General features: G+C 38.2%; 1 protein-coding gene across 4 annotated transcripts; it reads right to left on the bottom strand.

The window, feature by feature from the left end:
* Positions 1-9,668: 9,668 nt before the first annotated feature.
* Positions 9,669-17,377, bottom strand: LOC131784066 (uncharacterized). 4 transcript variants are annotated; one of them, XM_066167763.1, is made up of 7 exons: positions 17,197-17,377; positions 15,950-16,052; positions 14,850-15,120; positions 14,109-14,188; positions 13,335-13,421; positions 10,652-10,765; positions 9,669-10,312 (listed from the first exon to the last, which is right to left on the bottom strand). In XM_066167763.1, the coding sequence occupies exons 3-7, from the start codon at positions 15,115-15,117 to the stop codon at positions 10,151-10,153; spliced, it is 711 nt and encodes a 236-aa protein (XP_066023860.1). In that variant the 5' UTR covers positions 15,118-15,120; positions 15,950-16,052; positions 17,197-17,377; the 3' UTR covers positions 9,669-10,150. The 4 variants fall into 4 exon arrangements, with proteins under 4 accessions (XP_066023860.1, XP_066023850.1, XP_066023863.1 ...); XM_066167753.1 differs by having other exon boundaries at positions 14,850-16,052; XM_066167766.1 differs by lacking the exon at positions 15,950-16,052.
* Positions 17,378-17,868: the final 491 nt, after the last annotated feature.

Here is a 17,868-nt window from a genome sequence, read left to right as displayed (position 1 = left end):
TATGAGAATATTAAAGCTTGTTCAAAAGCACAAGACGTAGTTTTAAAGCTCGAGTGTAAGACGTCTTATAGAGAAATTTCAAAGCTTAGCATCAGACAAAAAGAAAAAACACCTTATAAGTATCCGCATTTTTCATTATTTTTTGGGATGACGCTGAATGAAAGCTTTGTAAATTGAATGCGATTGAAGATAAACAGCGGAAATGGAGCTTTATTTCTCAGATTATAACAAATTTGTGAACAATGAACATTGATTCCGGTTAGTAAAGACTGTTGATTACACGAATGAAGTCTTAGAAATGCGATACGGCCAAAATTTCTCGGCTTTTTGATTTGAAATCCGAATGATGTAAAAAAATGTTTAATTTTTTTTCAGTCAGTTACTTCATCCAACATTGCATCGAGAAAATTTTATTCAGCTTCCAGAAAATTCAGTGATCAGCGTGAGACGAGTTGATCAAAAGGTTTTAATTGATTGCCTTTCATGCGCAAATGATAAAGTCTGGTGGATTTCCTAAAGAGTAAATATACATCCATTGTAAAAGTACAAAGCAAGGATGACAGGTGCTCTAGATATCCGCTTTCAAATGTGAAAAACTATGGCTTAATTAAACTGTTGTCAGATTCTATCAACAACTTCGTACGAGTTAAGTCACGCTAGACGGTAAGGCTTTGAAAATTTGTTTATACACGGAACTAGGCAGCGAGATCATGTTTCTAACTTTTTAGGTTAACATTTTCGCTCTTTCCACTGAGCGGCAATCGGACATATTTCACTTCCCGACGGCGAAAAAATGGCGCGATATTGAACCTTAATGTTTTGATAAAATTTGTCTCCTTTTCCGTACTTTTAATTACTGGGTGAAGTTAATGAGTCTGATGTACCAAACCTTCATTTAACTTTAAATTTTACTTCCAATGAGGATAACTCTACGGCACTCAAACCTAAAGCCGGTGACACACCCAGCGATTTTACACGCCGATTGGTGTAAATCGCCAGGTGTGCCCGGTGCGGCGATTGCGATTTTCGCCGCGATCGGCATATAAAATCGCCGATATCTGGCATGTCAGACATAGGTGAGTAAATTCGCCGGCATTCGCTTAGACTGCCCGGTCCCGCGATTTTCTTCCCTTTCCAATGCGAGTCGACAGTAAAATTAACCAATCAAGTTGGGCTATATTATCACATGACCATTCAAGATGACGGAGAGTATCGAAAATTGTTTCTGAACCGAAGAAAAACAAATCAATTTGATCACACTGTGGTCAGAAAAGCCATCTTTACTTGATGTCGATTGACTACAGTAATCGTCCCTAAAAGGATTTTGCGTTTCAGTAAATCCATGACTTCGACCATGTTTTTCTCTTGTCCTACTTTTCAAAACGCTTCCTGGAGCAATTTTTTGCGCTTCGCTGTTACCATTTTGTTTGTCTACATTGGTTCGCGCAATTTTTATACGTCACCCGATGGAACCTGGGATGAAGGCTGAAGTGCCACATTGACGCGATTGGCGTATAAAATCGTCAGGTGTGTCGCCGGCCTAAAGTACACCGCAACCAAAGACTTCAATTAGCAATTAACTGTCAGATGTTCCCTAATTTTTGGCAATAATTATAACTTTCAATATTTGTACGTTAACTCTCAAATAAAGGTGTCAATTGCAGCAATAATGACACCATTGGAGTCTTTACTGAGGCGATTAGAGTCATTCTCGCTTTCGCAAAATGATGAACTCGCCTTTTAAATTTCATCGCCAACAGCAGTGAGTTTATCCTCTTATTGTACTCAATCGCTTGGCTTATTATTATGATGTTAAAAAAAGGTTGCACGGGGCTGTAAGCAGGTTACCAATGGGATAATTAGAATCGTTTCAAAAACTGATCAATACGCCTAATAAGGATGCCTTGTTGCATTTTGAAGTTGTGGTGTCTACCACTTAACGTCTACCACTTAGCGTACTCTACGCCCTCGACACGAGGCCGAGGTTCACAAAGTTTGATCGTTTAGAGTGGTGCTAGCCTGCAGTGCAGGCGTCTTATCAGGACGAGTTAACATTAGGAAGCTCGCGATTGTTTGTATTCTATATTCAACCGGCCGTGTTTGATTTGCCGGAGTCGACAGAAGGAAGTGATTTTCGTTCAGCGGAGAAACGTTACCGGAATATGACTTTTTTTTAATCGAGGGTACAGTTTTCCGTGTTTTACCCTCTAGCACTTCTTAGTGGTAAGTATCTTAAGTCTCCTAATAGTATCACCCCTGAAGACATTAAAGTTATGAGAATTAAGGAAATGATCGCGAACTCGAAAAGCTCTAAATTGTTGTACAAATACTTCTTGTAAGAATCGGGAAATGTATGGAGAATATACAAACTGATATTAAGGTTTGCGGGGTTAAAAGATATCTATCAAAACATAATTAACGTATGATCTCAAAATAAATGCTCAGAAGAGAAGTGTTTGTGAAACAGAGCAGGTAAGGTAGAGGGAGTGTATTCTGTTTATTTAGCTTTTTTCTGTTATTTAGCTTCTCTCTTTTCGTTTATTAACCGGCCGTTGTAGAGAGGCAAATTTGGTGATAAGGGTTCTCTCTAGTGGACTTTGCCGATGGAAAGATGTAGCCATTTTAAATTTAAATTAAAAAACGTGAAATAATGATAGTGATTGTATGAACCTTCCGCCGGAACACACAAAATTAGTTGCCACTATCAAGAAGTGACCGTCAGTGACTTTGGAATTTCCGCTTCTTTAGAACTTATTGGCTTAGTAATCAAGTGCGTCTCCATAGTTTTAATGTTTTCACCTTTAATATGAGAAATTCTTTGTGAAATTACAAAAATTATCTTATAGTGAACAGTTCTCTCTTTTATGATGTACTTTAAGACTCATCTCTCTGACGCACACTATGAATAATTGGTTGTTGCCTTAAGGCTAGTTCAAAATATCATGTGAAAAAAAAAAGGGAATTATTATTCAAGTGAAACTGAGTAGGCTGTGGGGAAATAAATAGTTTCCATCTTCCGTCTTCTCTCTCCCAACAGATGAAATAAATACCTACTACCCCTCCCCTAGTATTGATAGTCCTAAAAAACATTGATTCAGAAAATGATCCAGAAAGTATTCCAAGAAATAGTCCTATAGTCCAAGGGTCCATTGGTCCGGTCCATATTTTATTTTGTGCCATCCATCATTGATTTTCAAGAGTGATAATTTCAACGATTATGCGTTAGGATAAATTGAAAACCAATCAAAATTGATTAAAACCAATTCTATTTGTAGTAGTGGTAGGTCTGTTTCTTCTTTATTTCGGAGATAAAGGAAGCAGACAACCGTACTTTTTCAGTCAGGGCGGTTACATACTGTCGAGGGAAAAAAACTCTAAATACTTTTGAACGTGTATTGCACATCATAATCCTGGAATTAACCCAAACCGCTTCAATGGGAAAGTACAAAAATGTGAATTCCTCGTCCCCTTCTCAAGTAAAATTTTGGAGAATCAGAAATTTTTTCACGATCCGCAGGAATTAGAACCCTCTTAAAGCTACCGAACTGTCCATGAAGAATGAAGAACAGTCTCCACAGTTCGATAACGTGTCTTTGGAACCAACTGCTTCCTCCTTAACTCCTTATTTCCATTACCGTCATGAAGAAACGGCAAACTAAACTGAAAAATTGAGAGAGAAATGAACGTACATTTCATTCCAAGTCAAGGGATAGTACTGACAGCAGCAGCTAATGAAATAACGGACGTTTGCTTTGCGAAGACATTTTCAAGCCTCTCGACTTTTATTCCATTTTAAACCAACGGAGTAAATTGCTCCCATATGGGACCTGTGATAATTTTTGGTATTTTTAATGTATGTTAAACGGAGTGAAATAGCTCTTATCCTCACAGATCTCTGGTTGCGTTTACCGGTCTCATCGTCTTCTTTGGGTATAACATCAGCTGTTTTCCATACGATGGGAATAACGTTGCGGTTAGGGCTTCAAACGGAGACAGCTACGAAGAGATTATATCTGTATGGGCCGGCTTCGACAGTTTTGGTGCGACCTCATCAGGACCACAACCAGTATTGGACTAAAACATTTATCACAAGATGATTGTATATAATGTAAAAAAAAAAAGAAAACAAATTAACCGTTTACTTTAAATTAGATAATGGAGAGGTAAGAATTCTGTAATTTTTGCAAGAATCGACATCCTCTGCAAGTAACTGAACTATCATCATAATATAAAGACTCAAGCGTTGTTATGTAATAAATGAATAAATGTTATATAAGAACTGAATGAGTGATATCCGTTCTCAGCTGTTGTGATTAACAAGTAACTTCTCCCTATAATATCGATACATTATCCAGCAAACATGTAATGAGAAGACTGAAAAGTATCAGGTAGAAGTTGTTATCATGATCTAAAACCAAATGCTTTGTAACTAATTTACACGGAAATGTTTAGCAGCTAGAAAGTAGAATTAACAGTTACATATCTTCAGTAATGGATACACTAATTTTGAAAAAGTCATGAGGGTCTAGAATGACACAGAGAAAAACTAAAGGTCTATTATGTTGTCAAAAACAATCCATCAGTGGCTAATTACTCAACTAATTAGAACCAATTCTTGTGGGGTTTGTTAAATTTTTTGTTTGTCATGGTGATAACAATAATATTTGTATCATTAATATATATACAGTATTATATAAACAGCTAACAGACAAGCTAATGTTTTGAGTTGTCATTGAGTTGCACCTAGACATTCTAAACGACTACCGAAGGACTGAAGTACGACTCCAAGTACTACTGAAGATTTCGGTTTCCTGGAATCAAACATGGCCACTCAAGAAGGAAAAAGCTCAAAAATAAAGTTCTGGCCTCTCTGTAAAGTCAAAGGTTGGAGAATCAGAAATTCATTCAAGATTCGCAAGAATAATGTAACAAAACTAGCAGTGGAGAACACCGAGCCGTCTCCACAGGAAGACAACTTGATTTCGGAACCAACTTTCGCTTCCTTGTCTCGTTTTTTTCAACTATCATCCTGAAGACAGTGTATCACTAGACGGTCAAACTAAGAGAGAACTGCAGGAACATTTCATTTCTTGTCAAGGGATAGTATTGACAGCAGCTGCCAAAGAACTGACGGACGAAGAGTGGTGTTTGTTATACGAAGACGTTTTCAAGCCTCTCGACTTTAATTCCATTTTAAACCAACGGAGTAAATCGCTCCCGTCAGGGACCTGTGATAATTTTTGGTAGTTTTTGTGTGTATTAAACGGAGTGAAATAGCTCTTCCCGCAGATCTCTTGTTCATACTGAGGTTTTTCTTTTTATGATGAAATAATTGACCATGTTGATTGTGACTTGAAAAGCTGAATAGACTGAACATAAAAGTATGTTGTGCAATACTAACTAAAAAGGAATATGTAATGTTTAGTTGTGCAATCCATGAATGTTCAGGATCGATGTGAAAAAAGAATCGACTGTCTCCTTGCTACAGAAGATGATGGAGAATAATCAATCCGTTAGTTTCGCAGGAATCAACTCCCCCTTATAGTAACTCAGCTTTCCTTAACGACGAATTATGTTATGTGGTGACTCAACGATGTTTTGTAATAAATGAACGTATATTCTGTTGAAACTTAATGTGCGATCTCCACTTTTAACCGTTATTTACTTAAGGTCCAGACGATTATTGTCGAGTCCAACAACGGTTATCAAGATACATGACATACCCACCCAATTTTTCCTCTGATTATACTGACTTTAAAAGTGTTCCAAGTTTTCCTCAAACTGTCTTGCACAGGTGTGGTGTAAAAAAATGTCTCGACACCAGACGGTGAGTTTACTCAACATAAAATTAGGAGAGGTGGCCAAAACGTCGGGGGTGGAAGTTTCAGTTGACTCCATTAACTTACCAGGAGCACTGAGTAATGAAATACCAAGGTAGTTGCGTTTATCGGTCTCCTCGTCTTCTTTGTATATAGGTATAACATCAGCTGTTTTCCATATGGTGGGAACAACCTTGCGGTTAGCGCTTTTAACGGAGACAGCAACGGAGGGATTATAACTGTATTGGCCGGCTTCTAAAGTTTGGACTAGAACGTTTATCACAAGATGAATGTATAGAATGTAAAAAAAAAAAACCAAAAAACCAAAAAAACAAAACAAAACAAAAAAACAACAAAAAAACAAAAATGAGTGATATCCGTTCTCAACTGTTATTTACCCTTCTACCCTTTAGTTCCCAGAGGTGATTAACATGTAACTTCTCCCTATAATATCCAAACATTATTCAGCAAACAGGTGATGAGAAAACTGAGACTTATCAGGTAGAAGTTATTATCATGATCTAACACCAAATTCTTTGTAACTAATTTACACGAAAACGTTTAGCAGCTAAAGGGGAGAATTAACAGTTATTTCTCTTAAGTAATGGATACAAGAATTTTCAAAAAAGTTATTTGGGTCTAGAATGACATAAAGAAAAAACTCAAAGTCTGTGATGTTGTCAAAAACAATCCATCAGTGGCTAATTACTCAACTAATTAGATCCAATTCTTGTGGGGTTTGTTGAATTTTTTTGTTTGTCATAGTGACAAAAATAATATTTGTATCATTATTATTTATACAGTATTATACATACAGCTAACAGACAAGCTGATGTTTTGAGTTTGTCATTGAGTTGCACTTAGACGTTCTACACGATTACCGAAGGACCGAAGCACGACTCCAAATACTACTGAAGATTTCGGTTTCCTGGAATCAAACATGGCCACTCAAAAAGGAAGGAGCTCAAAAATAACTCTTCCCGCAAATCTCTTGTTCATACTCATTAAGGTTTTTCTTTTTATGATGAAATAACTGACCAGGTTGATTGTGACTTGAAAAACGCAATACACTGAACATAAAAGTATGTTATGCAATACTAACTAAAAAGGAATGTATAATGTTTTGTTGTGTTATCCATGAATGTTCAGGAACGATGTGAAAAAAAGAATAGACTGTCTCCTTACTACAGAACATAATAGAGAATAATCAATCTGTTAGTTTTGCAGGAATCAACTCCCCTTTACAGTAACTGAGCTTTCCTTGAAAACGAGTTATGTTATGCGATGACTCACTTATGTTATGTAATAAATGAAGGTATGTTCTGTGAAAACGAAATGTGATGTCAACTTTTAACCGTTATTTACCGTGAGACGATTATTGTTGAGTCCAACAACGGTTATCATGATACATGACAAACCCACCCACGATTTCCTCTGATTATACTGACTTTAAAAGTGTTCCAAGTTTTCCCTAAACTGTCTTGCACAGATGTGGTATGAAAAAATTGTGTCGACACCAATCGGTGAGTTTACTCATAAACAATCAGAGAGGAGACCACAGTGTCAGGGTTGGAAGTTTCAGTTGACTCTATTAATTTACCAGGAGCACTGAGTAATGAAATACCGCGGTAATTGAGTTTATCGGTCTCTTCGTCTTCTTTGTACATGGGTATAACATCAGCTGTTTTCCATTTGGTGGGAACAACCTTGCGGTTAGCGCTTTAAACGGAGTTAGGAAAGAAGGGAATATAGCTGTTTTGGCCGGCTTCGAAAGTTTGGACTAAAACGTTTATCACAAAATGAATGTATAGAATGTTATAGAATCGACATCCTCTGCAAGTAACTAAACTCTCCTTATAATATAAAGACTCAAGCGTTGTTATGTAATAAATGAATAAATGTTATATAAGAACTAAATGAGTGATATCCGTTCTCAACTGTTGTTTACCCTTCTACCCTTTAGTTCCCAGAGGTGATTAACATGTGACTTCTCCCTATAATATCCAAACATTATCCAGCAAACAGGTGATGATTAAACTGAGACTTATCAGGTAGAAGTTATTATCATGATCTAACACCAAATTCTTTGTAACTAATTTACACGAAAACGTTTAGCAGCTAGAAAGTAAAATTAACAGTTATATCTCGTAAGTAATGGATACACGAATTTTGAAAACGTTATTAGTGTCTAGAATGGCACAAAGAAAACTTAGGTCCATGACATTGACAAAAACAATCCATCAGTGGCTAATTACTCAACCAATTAGAACCTATTCTTGTGGGGTTTTTTTAAATTTTTGTTTGTCATAGTGATAACAATAATATTTGTAGAATCGTTACATATATAGTATTATATAAACAGCTAACGGACAAGCTGATGTTTTTGAGTTTGTCATTGATTTGTACTTATACATTCTAAAGAACTACCGAAGGACCGAAGAACGACTCTAAATTCTACTGAAGATTTCGGTTTCCTGGAATCAAACATGGCCACTCAAGAAAGAAAAAGCTCAAAAATGAAGTTCTGGCCTCTCTGTAAAGTAAAAGGTTGGAGAATCAGAAATTCATTCAAGATTCGCAAGAATAAAGTAACAAAACTAGCAGTGGAGAACACCGAGCCGTCTCCACAGGAAAATAACTTGATTTCGGAACCAACTTTCGCTTCCTTGACTCCATTTTTCAACTATCGTCCTGAAAAGAGCGTATCGCTAGACGGTCGAACTAAGAGAGAACTGCAGGAACATTTCATTTATTGTCAAGGGATAGTATTGACGACAGCTGCTAAAGAACTGACGGACGAAAAGTGGTGTTTGTTATTCGAAGACATTTTCAAGCCTCTCGACTTTTATTACATTTTAAACCAACGAAGTAGATCGCTCCCTTCAGGGACCTGTGATAATTTTTGGTAGTTTTTTTGTGTCTTGAAATAATTGTCACTCTTGGTTTTCATTTGGTTAACTGAATACTGTTATCATAGAAATGACAAAATAATGTTAGGGGTACTTTGATAATGCAACATGCGTAAGTATATTGTTTGAACTATTAGAGGGATAAATCGTTCTACAGTGAATGTTGCACAGGTACCACACCCTTCAGAGGTCATATTGTTGGCAGTTTACAGTAAGTGGTGTAATTTCTGTCAATAAAATTTTTTGTGGAAGCTTAAAGTCAATAGTTCGTCGGAGCAAGTGTTAGTTTCGCCAGATAATCGAGTGTTTGGGCAAGTCCGTGAATTTATGCAATTTACGGATCTCAACACTAGAGACGCAAAGGTTCTCGCTTGAAATAAAAAATATGCTATTAATTCAATGTTACAGCAAAAATAAGACTTCGTTGTGGTTTCTAATATTTCAAATGACAAATAAACATTCATTATGCTCTACTTTGTCGCCTTGTTTTCTCCCTTGTCTCTCTTTCCTTTTTGGGTGGAGAGAGGTAGGACTGGTACGAGAAAGAATAAGAAAAGAAGTTCGTTGCTTAGTAAAAGGACAGATGAGTTAATACACGTACGAGCTGATAATTTTCTGATTTGTCAGATAACAAGGGCCTAATCTGTTGAGTTCGTATGGAATTAATACATGGCATAGATTTAATTCCTTGTTTTCTTCCCCCCAAGATTTCACGGCCTTTGTTTTTTAAATGTGATAGCAACATTGACAAGCATTTGTGCTTACGATGTTTTTCAGTCTGGTCGCAGAACGAGTGTGTTTTAAGTTCGTTTTTTGGTTCCCTTATAAAGTAGTGTTATGAGGTTTAATGAATATTTCTCTATTTCTTGTTCTTTGGTTCCTTTTAAAATCACTTCTTTGATGTTGCCCTTTTCTAAGTTCATAAAACTAATATGTCAGCTTACCTCACATATATGTAATCAGCTTTTATTTGACAAAAAAATCACAAGGTTTCTTTTGCAACAGAACATATCAATAACAGCCGCAGTGTACACAATTGAAAACACTCTAAGTTAACTCAACCTTCCAAAAATTAATTAAGACTGCTACATTAAAAGCAAACGTTCTTCACACGGTTGCATTATCCACTATAACTAGTGTCACCAAGGATTTGAGTTGATATTTTTGGCTAAATTCAAACACTATTTCTAGATTTTAAAATTTTTTTTACATCTATAACGATACGCAAACCGGGAATGTGTGGATTATACACAACAAATCCGGCCACTTTACAAGGCTCTAGACATTGAAAGCTTTGCTTTGACCTCAGGTGAGGCAAGTTAAGGTGTTGCCACCCATAAGCACCAAATCAAACATTTTTTACTGTTATTTGATATCGCAATTTAATTCAAAAGATTGTACATGTTTGTAAAATATGTAATCTTAATAAAAACGATTAAAATGTCCAAAGCACGGAAAAATGGCGCTTATCAAATCCATCAATAAAGTATTCCTCAATGGGTGGCTGGAGGGCGTTCGATTCTCGATCTTTGTTTCTTGGACGGGACGTCGTAATGTTTCGGATTGTTCCTTGGTATCGTAGCTCTAAGCAGAACAAATTAAAGAAAGGATGTGTTAAAAATCTTACATTTCAGATTATAAACATCTCAGAGGCTATGCAGATGAATTATTGTGTTGGTGAAATTAATTACGAGTAAGAGAGAGATGCGTTTGGATTTATACAGAAATAGATTAGTTTTCCAACAGTACTTTCAATACCAAGTCAGATTAATTGACATTTTAGCCGTATAAAAGAAACAAAATAAAACATACAGATTTCAATTTCGACAAGCCTTTTTCAATTTAAGACTCTACATATTTATTAAATAAGTAATCTCAATAAAAATGATTAAAATGTCCAAAGCACGGAAACATGGCGCTTACCAAATCTATGAATGAAGTATTGCTCACTGGGTGGCTGGAGGGCGTTCGATTCTCGATCCCTGCTTCTTGGACGGGACGTCGTAATGTTTCGGATTGTTCCTCGGTATCGTAGTTCTAGGCAGAGCAAATTAAAGAAAAGATGTGTTAAACATTTTACATTTCAGATTATAAACGTCTCAGAGGCTAAGCAGATGAATTATTGTGTTGGTGAAATTGATTGCGAGTAAGAGAGAGATGCATTTGGATTTGTAAATAAGTAATAAATAAATAAATAATGGTTTATTAAAATACACACGGTGGGATAAAAACTATGAATTACAGTGTGCCTACATGATACAAGAAATAAAGTTACATTTGTTTCGAAGGGACTGGGATTACAGGGTATTTATAAATTATTTACAATTCGGATATGGATAAAATACTATAATAAAAATAACCAGACTCCTATTGATTAGTTGATTTTCGCCATTGCTGGGAAAAAACTAAAACCAAAGCATTTTGTTCTATACTGAAAACGGCTACTAATATGGTGAGAGTGGCATTCGCATCGCACGGTAGGGAGGAGACGGTGCAGTTGGCAGGCCGGGTTATTTTTGATATTGTGCCACACTTTGAGACACAGGTGGGCGCGTCTATACTCTAAACTGGTAATGTTGACTTGCGCAAGAGCCTGTTGATAGTGGAGGTCAGGATATACGATTCGCAGAGCCCTCTTCTGGATAACCTCTAGCTGGTCAATGAGGAAGCGAGGAAGGCAGGTAGCCCAGACAACGGAAGAGTATTCTAGGACAGAGCGAACAAAGGCGCTATAGATGGTGACAAGGTCCGCCGGAGGGACCCCAGCGCGCTTCAAGGTGGTCATGATCTTACATTTTTTTGGGTTGAGATTCATGATGTTCTGCTGGGCCCATTGCGAAATGCAGTCGATGTCGTTCTGCAGAGACGACACCTCCCCCAAACTGGAGACCTCGGATATTGTTACGTCATCGACGTGCTTCCAGTGGCTCGAGCGGAGGGGGGAGTGAGTAGCCAGGTCGTTGATCATTATCAGAAAAAGGATTGGACCCAATTTGGTGCCCTGGGGGACACCGGCATGTTCGGGCATCCACTCTGAGATGAAGTCCAAGAGCTTAACAGCCTGGCGGCGGCCACTGAGGAAGCTACAAATCCAACTAATCAACCAGCCTCTAACACCTAGATGGATAAGCTTGGTCACCAAGATGGTATGGTCAATGTGATCAAATGCTTTGCTAAAGTCCAGAAAGCACACACGGAGGAACTTGCCAGGGCAGTCAAGGGACGACAGCCAATTGTGCAGCATGTCCAATAGGCAGTGGGTTGTAGAAGTACCTTTAAGGATGCCAAACTGTTGAGGATCAATATGATGTTTAACTTCATCTATCAGCCACTCGACAAAGAAATCTTTGAGCACCTTAGAGAGCACTGGAGTCAAGGTGATAGGTCGCAAGTCCCCGTCACCCGTAACTGGTTTGACCTTTGGGACGGGTGTTAGGTGAGAGTCTTTCCACCGTTCTGGAAACACGCCAGATGACACTGAGCGATTGAAGACCACAGTTACTGGTTCAGCAAGCTCAGGTGCAAATTTTTTTAGGAGGCCCTGAGGCTTTGTAGGGACTAAGACCAAGTAGCTTACGACATACAGCTGAGGTGGTAATAGTTGGTGGTTGGTCCGGAGATGGCAATAAAGCAGGAAGGGCGGCGGTGTCAAGTGGTTGGATGTCAGATGTAACAGATATGAAATAGCTGTTCAGACGAGTGGCAAGGGTTTTACCTGAGATAATGTTACCATGTTCGTCAGGATAGCATAACTCGGAATCGGTAGAAAATTTGCCAGCAAGCTTGCTCACTAGGCTCCACCAGCTTCTAGGGTCTGAGGTTTTGAGACTCATCACCTTGCGGGCGAAGAATTCCTTCTTACGCTTACAGATTTCTATGCGCACTTTATTCCTGAGGAGTCGCCATCTATCGTTAGACCCAGAATGATATGCGCGCTGCCGCTCCAGGATTAATGATTTAATTTCGGCAGACATCCAGGGTTTGTCAGTCGGATGTAGTTTGATACTCTTCGCCGGGAAGTAGATGTTGATTGCGTTGCAGAGGTCGTCAGAAAACGACGATGTCAGACTGTCCACCGATAAGGAATCAGCTGCGCACGTGTGTGCAAACCAGCTATGCACACTAACCCATCTCCCAAAGGTGTTGAGTGCCGAGACTGGAAAGCGACGCATTTTAACTACCTTTTCTTAGCCGTCAGGTTGTTGGAGCCATGGTTGGAATTGGGTACCCAGTAAACCGAACGGTGGTCAAAATACCCTAAGTGCGCGCTTACAACAGGCTTGTTATAATAAGAAGCTAGGTTTGATATCACTAAGTCTAAAACATTATTACCCCTAGTAGGCTCGCGGACAAGCTGTTTTAAGAATTAGAAAATACAGAAATAGATTAGTTTTTTCAACAGTACTTTCAATGCCATATCCGACTAATTAACATTTTAGCTGTATAAAAGAAACAAAGTAAAACATACAGATTTCAATTTCGACAAGCCTTTTTCAGTTTAAGATTGTACATGTCAAATGAATAAGTAATCTCAATAAAAATTATTAAAATATCCAAAGCACGAAAACATGGCGCTTATCAAATCCATTAATGAAGTATTACTCACTGGGTGGCTGGAGGGCGTTCGATTCCCGATCCCTGCTTCTTGGATGGGACCTCGTAATGTTTCGGATTGTTCCGTGATATCGTGGTTCTAAGCCGAACAAATTAAAAAGGGATGTGTTAAACATTTTACATTTCAGAGTACATGTAAATGGATAACACAAGTTAACAGCAATTGGGCAAAAAAAGAAAAATTAGGATTAAGAAGTAAAGTTATCGAAGTGAGTGTTCATATGAATTAAAATACTTCGTTGGGTTTTTAAGACAGTTTATTGTCTTCTTAAGGTGGAAGGTGGAAACTGGGAACGATTGCTTTTCAGCACAAATAACGGTTTGTGTCCCTGGTAAAATTTCTAGGATACTAGACTGATGCACTACGGGATTTTCATTAATATTCTACCTTTACATGACGAAAGAATGTCATTCTTTGATTCCTTGCGGACTGAAAAACAGAATTAGCCAAAACATGTTCTTAATAGGGACCTCTAGATACTGCAGTTTATTGGCCGATTGCAGGTACAATGTTTTGCCTTGTTCCCGAAAACGGGAACAAGCCGAAACATTGGACCTGCATGGCCTACTCTCCTCTTGACGCATTTCCTGCCTGCTTTTTTTGCATATGTATAGGAGACTAGCTATTCTTTATCTAATTATAATTTAAAATGAGTAAAAGAGTCAACGTAAATATTCCTAAGAAACTCGAAAACCTTTTAGCTAACTTACAGATACTTCGTCCCTTCCTTCTTATAGGACTAGAAATAAAACAAGTAATTTGTACCTCTTCAGGTTGCATAGAGCGGATTCCTGGGGGAGGTGATATCTCACGATCCACACGGTTTTTCCCTAACTCTGGAACTTCTGGAAACGGAATCAAAGGACAGGAACATAATAATGCAATGGAATTCATTTGAAAAAGATCTTAGATTGCGTATTTTCTGGAAAAAGGTCATTTTCATGATCCTACAGCTAACAACAGGAAAGAGTAACTTGTTTTCATCTGAACGCAGAAAGTAATCGGGGTTTGCATTGTTCCGTTTTTGCTATTGCACGCCTTTTGATTGGTCAAAGGACTCACGCCATCCTCAACCCATCAAAAACAAAACTGAAAAGTAATGGTGACTTGATCGTTTTTATTATCCGTGGCTTGAGTCGTTTGCCTGTTTGTCTTTTAATTAGCTCATCGTGATCATTTCCTTATTTCTGAGTGATTCCTCCACTTTTGACTTTACGACACGTAACGGAAATGCGCTTTTGTGTGGTACAAAATAGTTAGGAAGTCATAGTCATTAGAAACTGAAATTTGAAGTTGCCTTCAGAGATGGATAAGGATAACAGGCATTGAGATGACGAGGAGAGCAAACCAGATAGAGCTCCCTCTCAGTGAATGAAAGGTTCAAACGTTGTAACCCACCCTTACCGTCTGATTTTTTTTTATAAGATTTCCTCTAAATATTTTCTGGTAGATGTTTAGGAAAGGGTAAAGGAAACAAGAAAAAGAAGGAGTGAGAAAAAAGCTCACCTTCAATGATAACAGAAACGGCTCGTGCATTTCCAATCTTTTTCAGGGCTCTTAAAAGAGTTTCGACGCTTTCACCTCGAAAACAAAGATCATGAAGTAATCCTGACGCGGGGCGGGGACTGCTCTCTATTCTAGCCAACTTTTTGGGGTCAGAATAAATGGATGGAAATCCTTCGGTGGCGAGTACTTTCCAGTCAACTGATGTACCATTCTCTAGCAAACGAGAAAGGCGTTCAATGCATTCCTGGGGTAGCCTATCAATCCTCATATCCTAGAAAAACATAGAGGCATGTAAGTTGCAAAGGCAGCCTGGCAAGGAACTGAAAAGTAGAGGGACCATAAATAAGAATCTCATAGGTCACAGAGGTTTCAAAGAAAACTCCCCTCCTAGCCCCACTGAACTTCTCTTTCGTGAATACCTCCAGCCATAGTTATGTCACTGTGTTCCCACTCAGACGCATATCACGAAATCGTCAGCCAATCAACTCTCGTGTGTCACACACTGCATGGTATGTCACCTAGTACCACGTCACGAAATGATACGAACCGAATGTAGGGTTCTCACTGACAACTGGTCGTTTTCCTTGCACCCTCAGAATCAAGATAGCTTGTCTTCGGGTAAAACATAAAATCATGCGATTTCTTTCCGAGTTTTCTCTCGATGATCAGATATTTGTTGTTTCTTCTAGGGTTTTCCTCATATCCGATAGTAGGCTGCCAAATTATTGATATAATGCACTGATTTTTTACGTGTGTGCCTTCGCGTACATTACAATTTCGTTAACTGGAATTCTATCCCAGCGTGATTCGACTCCTCAGTTTAATGGAGAATTTCCCGCTAACAAAATTTGCTTCATCATCATTTTTTTACTGGGCTAGACAAAACAGCTTTGGGCTTTTCATCAAAACAGACCAGTCCCTTACGAAATGTCCCTTATAACTGAAATGTTTTAGCAAACTCGCGGCAATGGAAGAGAACGAACGCTGTGTAAAAAGTAAATCCGATAATAAATATTGAAAAGAGGTGATCGCCCGAGCGGAAGCGCGGAAACTTGGTGACAGTGAACACAAACCTGCGTAAATCTTACTATGACTCAAACCTTCAATTTTAGACCTTTATGGTAACGGAAATTCCGAAGCCTCTAAAATCTCTTTAACTGCTTTTAGTCCTTAAATGTAGATTGTACTTCGATGGGCTGAATCCTGTGAAACGAAAGCAATGTAGAAGAAAAATTTAAGTCTAACAAGAAATTCCGAACGGAATGAAGCCCGTAAATTTGTAACCATGTAAACAGAATACAGAGATTCGTTACGGACATTCACTAAGTGCCATTAGTAATTCCAATTCCACGGTAAACGCAACCTCTAGTATCGAATCTGCATATGTTCACCGGGTATATAGATTTCCAGAAGAATTAGTTTTCGCGGAAAATATACCTATGTATAAGTGACATACAACAAGACTATCTAATCTCTTGTCTCCAAACAGCTCACCACTATTATTTATGCATTCAAATAAATATTGTTTCACTTTGAATGTGGATCCATGTGACTGACTTTATCACATGTACAATTCGCTTCCATTGCATAAAATTTAGTTCAGTGTGTTATGATTTCGAAGGTCGCGAAGCACTGACTCACGCAAATTATTTTTCTTTCCGCGGGGATTACCCTTTTCCAAAATTTGCTTCCTCAGCACATTTTACTAAAACAAACAACTTACTCGTCCGCGGGGATTACCCTTTTCCAAAATCTGCTTCCTCAGCACATTTTACTAAGACAAACAACTTACTTGTCTATTCAGGGCACGAAACGCCTCAAAATGCATAGAAATGTTATATTCTAGGGGGTTTCAGAGATAGCGTAGGTGAAAAAGTTAACAAACATATCAACAAATGCTTTTTCAGAGTTAGTTAACAGTGCGGTTCATGCGATCTTCACCAGTACGTTATGCAACATGAACAAATTTCGTGAACGTACAACTCTCTAGAAAGTTCGCGCTGACGCAGGTGAAAGTTCTAACTTAGAGATTGATCTATACTAAGTAACAACGGATGCTCTTTACAGAATTTTTTAAAATTACGGTGATGCGACCTCGAGGGAATTTATAGAATCAAATACTGCAGAAGCGAAAGAAGTCGTTGTTTTGGTACAACACATAAGTACAAATCTTTGTCTGTCGCAGAATAACACTGGTCAGGTCAAGTTTTATGACGAGATATTTCAGGCTCCTAAAAATACACAACAACGAAATTCGCTTCGCAAATAGCTTGAAATCTTTTCAGAGGTTAAAAGAGCGCAAGAATCTAACTACGACGATTACCACAGTAATAAGAAAACTGATTACCTTAGCGAGTCGGCGGCTGAGAGAGAGTCCACAAGATCAACTTTGTATGAGAATTTTGTTGGGCCGGGTAGTCTTAGATCTACGATCAAAATTCAAGTACAATGAACATGAATCTTTAACTGTAGTCAACTGAAATTGTCCCTGTATGATTGAATCACAGAAATAAACCTAAACAACTTACCCGCCGGTAACAGCTCTGCAGATGCGTGAGCTGAGAGATTGTTTGTATTTAAAGGATATCCTGGGGGTTTTCCCCTAACTAACTAAACAACCTATCACAGAACGGCAAGTTTAACATGGTTTTATTTGATTGGTTAAGGAAAGGAAGAACGGATTGTATTTAATGATTTTATTCATAGGGTGTCGAAGGGATTTTTCCCTAATTAACTAAATATCTTTCACAATGCCACGTTTATGTCAAGGGTAATATGATTTTACTGATTTGATTGGTTATATGAAGAAAGACAGGAGTGTAGCCATTTTTGGGCGATGACAGCGGCCCTACGTAACCTTTGTAAATTAAGAGTAGGGAATTTTGTCAACGATGAACTTTAATCTGTAGCACGTGAATGGTCTTTGGAAGTCTTAGCCATGTTGTAATTATCTGGAGGCAGTGGATGGGAAAGACAGATCCCAGTCTATCCCAGTTTGACTGCTCTCCTACTTACAACC

The sequence above is a fragment of the Pocillopora verrucosa genome, chromosome 1 (genome assembly GCF_036669915.1).
Source record: "Pocillopora verrucosa isolate sample1 chromosome 1, ASM3666991v2, whole genome shotgun sequence".
Lineage (NCBI taxonomy): Eukaryota > Metazoa > Cnidaria > Anthozoa > Scleractinia > Pocilloporidae > Pocillopora > Pocillopora verrucosa.
Note: the sequence above shows the minus strand (reverse complement) of the source record. Positions and strands in the feature narration are given on the sequence as shown.